Source organism: Protomyctophum parallelum (genome assembly GCF_964188405.1).
Source record: "Protomyctophum parallelum genome assembly, chromosome: 5".
Classification (NCBI taxonomy): Eukaryota; Metazoa; Chordata; class Actinopteri; order Myctophiformes; family Myctophidae; genus Protomyctophum; species Protomyctophum parallelum.
In genome coordinates, this window is record NC_139702.1 from 10,971,286 (window position 1) to 10,977,814 (window position 6,529).

Consider the following 6,529-nt stretch of genomic DNA (forward strand, 5'->3'; position numbering starts at 1 on the left):
ACTGTCTCCTTCAATACTAATGATAGGAAGGACTCCTGCATGTATTTCTTCTCCTCTTTCTCCCCTCTTCACTCCTCTACTCTCTTGTCCTTGTTGTGTCTCTCCAGGCAAGACTCCAGAGGAGGTGGTAAAGAAGTATCTACAGAAAGTCAAAAGTCCACCGGAGGAGGTATGTATGGCTGATGATTCTCTCTGTAATCAAACGGTAGCATTAGAGCTAGGGATGGAGCTCGTTCATTTTTATTGATAACGATCACCTTATCGATCAGGCTTATCGAGCCGGGTCCTTATCGAGCCCACTATCGAGCTTTTTCTATTATTTTGTGGAAAGACGGGAGACAATACATTCTGAACAGAACCAGTATATTTTACTAGGGCCTTCAAATACAGTACATTTCTAACAGGCAATTGACCTTTTTACCAATAAAATAATATTAAAGAAACTGTTAAACTTAAAAGTGTTATCTTGTTTACCCGGGGCAGCGCTGGCTGTTTGTGCCAGCATGGATGATTACATTTATTTCTTGATCGCCTCTTGTCTTGATTGTTTGAACATGGCGTCATGGGCCGCTATGCTCGATAACAGGCTTGATAAGCCCAAAGCTTATTGATAACGGGTACTCAATAAGCTTTTTATTGGATTTTATCGGGTAGCTCCATCCCTAATTAGAGCAGTGAGTTGAAGTTCCCCCTTTTTGTCCTGTTGACTCAGAGAGTAAAAGAGTATCACATCTTTTTGTCCTGTTGACTCAGAAAGTAAAAGAGTGCCCCTAATGCCCCCATGTTTCTGTCTGCTAGGACTGTACCATCTGTATGGAGCCGTTAGGGGGTCCTTCTGGCTACAAAGGCCCAGGGGTAGGGCCCATCTCCAGGGCAGAGTCGGTGGGGAGACTGGCCCAGTGCGGACACCAGTACCACCTCCACTGTCTGGTGGCCATGTACAACAACGGCAATAAGGACGGCAGGTATGAGTCCTCACAGGGAGCACACCCACTTAACCCATTTTGGCCTGACATCGAAATTAAAAAAATGTCTTCTAAATCCTGACAGTTTTCTGAAATACCTATGATTCTATTTCAGTGGTGCTCAATATTTCATGTAAAGGACCACAAAAATTATATGTAATTGGCCACCGACCCCCATTTGAAAATGTAGTTCCAGGGATCCCCCAGAAGCAAAGATTTGAGTTAAAAACGTTCGTTCGCAGATTTGCGGCACATTTTCAAAAAAAATTGAACTACATTTTAAAATGGGGGTCGGTGGCCAATTACATATCATTTTTGTGGTCCTTGACATGAAATATTGAGCTTGTAGATCTGCTATTTTTCAAAATTAACTGACAAATACACTGTCTACTGCAACAAGACTGGTTTCAAGATGAATTGGTAAACCTTTAAACAACTCTCCTCCAGCCTGCAGTGTCCAACCTGTAAGACCATCTACGGTGTGAAGACGGGCAACCAGCCGGCAGGGAAGATGGAGTACCACGTCATCCCCCACTCCTTACCAGGACACCCCGACTGCAAAACCATACGCATCATCTACAACATCCCTCCAGGAATTCAGGTACGACACAGACCCATGCGTGTGTGTGTGTGTGTGTGTGTGTGTGATTCCCTTCGACCGTTCCGCATTTGCCTGGCTTAAGCCATTCTTGGCGGGAACCCCTTTTGGTGTTTTAAGCATTATGTTATGCTTCATAGCTGTTGACAAATAGCAGATCTACAAGCTCATAGCGTGGCGCGCGACAAGCTTGCAGGTCTGCTATTTGTTTTTTATCGTGAAAATGAGGCACAAATCTTTGAATATATATTCTTTCAGAGTGAACGTTTTTAACTCAAGTCTCAAATCTTTGCTTCTGGGGGGGGGGGGGGGGTCCCTGGAACAACATATTTTCAGATAGGGGTCGGCAGCCAATTACATATATATTTTTGGGGTCCTTGACATGAAACGTTTTGAACACAACTGACATAGAAACATAGGTTTTTCACAGAACTGTCAGGATTTAGAAGACATTTGTAGAATCGATGGTACTGTAGTTCTAAATGGGTTAAGCTGTAGACTTTTCTTTGGTATGAAACGGTGTTAAGGATACTTCCCCTAGAAGAGAAACTTGCATACAGGAATTTAAGACGTGGCAGCCTTTCATAAATGTAGTGGACAGTGACACTTCCAAGTTGAATAATCTGTTGTCGATGTGAGGAAATGTTTTAATTTTTTTTGTCTTTATTTAGGTTGGTGTAATTATTTTATATTATTTATTTATTTATTTTATTGAATGTTGGCTGGATCACAAAGCACATTGTATTAGACTTTGATGATGATGATATTGATTATTGCGTATTGCACATAGACCGTGTGTACAGTGTATGGCATGAATTGATAAATTAATTGATGTGACCCCTCTCTCTCTGCCTGCCCCTACCCTACCCTACTTCCCTCTCTGTCTGCCCAGGGACCTGAGCACCCCAACCCAGGCAAGCCCTACACAGCCAGAGGGTTTCCTCGACACTGCTACCTCCCCGACAGCGAGAAAGGCCGCAAGGTACCCACTATGCACCCCCTAAAAGGCTGCAAGGTACCCGCTATGCATCCCCTAAAAGGCTGCAAGGTACCCGCTATGCACCAGCTAAATGGCCGCAAGGTACCCACTATGCACCCCCTAAAAGGCTGCAAGGTACCCACTATGCACCCCCTAAACCCGCCAACTAGGATTGTACCGGTCATCGTCCAGAATTATATTTGAGTCTGTAATTAAATAATTTAGTTCCACAAACTGGCAATGGTTGTTATAAATAATGCTAATATTCTACTAGCTACAGTAGGAGAACATGGAAACAAATGATGGAGGAGAGAACACTTTTCAACTCATTAATACAAATATATTGGAGTCTTATAAACCATGGAAAGTTGACTAACACTTCCTCAAGCTGACAGGTCTTTTTCTCAGAAATAACCATAATAAAGATCTGAGACCAGATTCTAAATTCTGACACTTTTCTGATAATCTAATATTTCTATGTCTGTGGTTCTCAAACTATTTCATGTCAAGGAGCCTCAATATTTGGCCGTGTGTCAAAATATGTTGTTCCAGGAACACCCAGAAGCAAAGATATGAGTTTAAAACATTTGCTGTGAAAGCATATTCAAAGATTTGCACACATTTTCACGATAAAAAAAAACAAATAGCAGGTGTAAATGGTTTTATTCTCAAGGTGTTTTCCTTCAACAGGTTTTGAGATTGCTCCTGGTGGCGTGGGACCGCAGGCTGATCTTCTCAGTTGGAACCTCCAGTACCACAGGAGAGTCTGACACCGTCATCTGGAACGAGGTACAAACACCAAGAAATTACAATGTCATTCTGCATTTTGGTCCTTTCTTTTTTTACGGTGGCTCTGCATGAGGTTAGCCGTTTAAGTGTATATGTGCTTGCTTATTCTTTACACATATTGTTGTATACCTTTTGAAATATCCCATGTCAAAATTGTGTAATGGGGGGTGCCTCCAGCACATACAGGTACTGTATATGGAGGCAAATGCACATATAGCCCCTGTCAAATGCACATATATGGAGCGCAACATGGCACTGATGTCAGACACAACAGAAAACTTTCAACATGAACTAATGCTACAAGTCGGGCTGCTGAGACACCTATTGGTCGGATCGGTGGTGCGACATGGCTGTCTCTCAAACTTGCGCGCATACACTGTAGTGTTTGTGTGTGTCAACACGAGGTTCCATCGAGGAAGCCTGAGGAAGGTCCGGAGGGACCGAAACGTTGCTTCATTAAATAAGAAAATGCTTGTGTACCGAGCAAGTACAGTGTGCGGGTGTATTCTATTGCTTTCATTGATGTCCACTGGCCTACGCACCTGTGCATACGCCTGATTTCTCTCGAAAGTTCTCTCCTACAGTCCACCGAGGAGGTAAAATGCTCTGTCTCTTCTGATCACAAGGTCCACCACAAGACAGAGTTTGGCTCTAACCTGACGGGACACGGCTTCCCCGACCCCGGACACTTGGACAACGTCCTGGAAGAGCTCCGGTCTCAGGGCATCACAGAGGACGACGGAGTCACCGACAAATGAACATGCAGAGAGAGAGAGAGAGAGAAGATGAGAGAAGATGGAGGAGACAGTGGGGAAAGGTGATGGACAGAGGACAACAGTCTTCCAACCATCTTCTTCATCCACATGATGACAAGCAGAAGAGAAGTAATGGTGGCCGTGTACTACGGATAATAGACATTGACTATCTGCCAGCACTTAAAGATGGGCGATTTTGGGTACAGAATATTGTTATTATTATTATTATTATATATATTCTTTGCTGCAGGGGTCATTACGTTCATAGCTGTTAACTGGGTTTATTTGTAAAATATGGGACTGGTCAACTTCACACAAGCACATGTGTTGTGCTAGGGTGGGGGGGGGTTGTTTGAGGAGGGGAAAGCACAGCAACAGACAAAGCATAAAAGCTTAATTAAACATTAAAGCCCTATTTTATACTTCTGGCTATTGGAGGAAAGAAAATGTTAATATGGTTAATATTCACACACGACGGTACAAGACAAGAAAGTGGGCGCTCTGAGCTTTTTTATTTTTTTCAACCACTGGTACTTTAATAGCTCGGTACTAAATGCTGAATGTGTTAGAAAGAGGCAGTACTAATAACTAAAATGACAAGTTTACACTACTGAGAGAAAGAGTTAACCAGAAAGAGGGCGAAATGCTAGAGTGCTGCATGACAGAAAGGAACAAAGACAGAGAGGTTTGAGGGGGAGGGGAACGGAGGACGGTGAAGAAAAGAGCGTATAGCGGAGAGAGAGAGAGAGAGAGAGAGAGAGAGAGGGCATGAAGAATGTATCGTTTAGGATAGGAGTAGAGTAAAACTAACTCGTAAACAAAAAAACCCGGTACTTGTTTAGCCAGAGCGTCCGATGTGGTAACCTGCACTATAAAAACCCTGAGTTCATTTAAGTCTTGAGAGTACGCAAATGGACCCGTAAGGCGTCCATTTGCTTACTCTCAGAGTTGCAAATGGATAAATGAACACTAAGGGTTTTTTTTTTTTACTGTGTGGGAGAGTCATGAATTCCGTGAGGAAGAAAGAACCAGCCTTTTGCTTTTGTTCAAAACCACCTGCTTTCCAGTTGACATCACATTAGCTCATGGCAGTTTGGGATGCTGTGTGTGTGTGTGTGTGTGCTCCTACCGCCCCCTTGTGGATGTTGTCCTCTACTACCGTACACCCTTCATTTACCGATGGTACAAAACAAAGCCGTTTTACTGAGTTATAATGATCCGCCACCTACATTATCATTTATTGTATACACAACATTTAATGTCATTCCATATACTTTACCTCTTATTCTGGCTTTTGATGTCCTTGTTTTTGAATGTATCGAATGAGATGTAAGCCCTGAACACGTATGGGGTTTTGTGTGCGACTGTGACAAGAGACCAAAAGGCCGTCTTTGGAGTCTTACTATTGAGCCACTGAGGTACTGGTAACTTATTACAGGTACCAGTGTGTAATTTACCATGTATATATTTTTAATCCCCCCCCCCACTTAATTAATTAAATTGGTGAGGTCTGGGATGGGATTATTAAGACGAGTGCTGCTTGCTTTTTATAACGGAGATGAGCATTTGGAGAGTTCCACCCCGGAAAACAAATGTTGAATTCGCTGTTGAAGGCTGTCCTTTTCTGGCCCCGTCCTTTTCTAAAGGCTGTATGAGTAGCCAGGATGAACTCACCGGTTGACATGGGCTTGCCCCGTGGACAGAGTGGGTCTGAGCACACTTTAGATTAGATTCCATGCACGGACAGAAGAAGCTGTGTTTTGTGTCATTTCCGTTTATTTTTTTAGACGGCTTGTGGATGGAAATGAAGCTCCACCCACGCGGCAGATTGCCGCGTCGGCCAGATTCCCGGAAAAGCTTGCCCCAGCGTGGGTGGAGCTTCGTTTCCATCCACCAGCTGTCTTAAAAACCCGGAGATGACGCATGGAAGTTCAAGTGTGCCCATGCTGACAGACCTTGTGATCATAAACGTTTACACGTAGATGCTGCACTGGCCGCTGCTGTTCATTGGAGCGAGGTGTCAACACGGCTGCCATATTGGCAGAGGCAAGGCCTATACCGCCTAATGCATGTATGACCTATAGGTCATGTATGACCTATGTCTATTGAAGCAGCTGGTCTCTCCACTATTGGAATCATCTTGCTGATTTATTTACAGTTTTTGCAGTTTTTGGTTTGTCACAAATGTCAGACATGTAGTTGTGATAAAGGATACTATATTACAACATATTTTAAAAAATAAAATAAAAAGAAAAGGTGGGTTTTCATATCAAAATGCCTTATCTTACGTTGATAGTAACAGTAATGGTTGTACAACAGAAAAGCTTGTCTCGGATTTGTATACATACTGTATGACTGCATATTTCTTGCAGTGATGTTATGGCACGTAGCCCCTGCCAATTAATGGCAGTAATGTTGACATTTGATCGAGTGGCCACTGGTG

The 6,529-nt window shown here is 43.2% G+C and overlaps 1 protein-coding gene across 2 annotated transcripts in view; it reads left to right on the forward strand.

The window, feature by feature from the left end:
- Positions 1–4,399, forward strand: part of LOC310859024 (E3 ubiquitin-protein ligase DTX4-like) — a 47,060-nt gene extending 42,661 nt beyond the window's left edge. For both annotated transcript variants that reach the window (XM_083765374.1, XM_083765373.1), the window contains exons 7-12: positions 108–169; positions 799–965; positions 1,413–1,566; positions 2,456–2,545; positions 3,233–3,331; positions 3,958–4,399. In XM_083765374.1, the coding sequence (XP_083621500.1) occupies positions 108–169; positions 799–965; positions 1,413–1,566; positions 2,456–2,545; positions 3,233–3,331; positions 3,958–4,089 (704 nt within the window). In that variant the 3' untranslated portion in view covers positions 4,090–4,399. The remainder of the gene's footprint in view (positions 1–107; positions 170–798; positions 966–1,412; positions 1,567–2,455; positions 2,546–3,232; positions 3,332–3,957) is intronic.
- Positions 4,400–6,529: the final 2,130 nt, after the last annotated feature.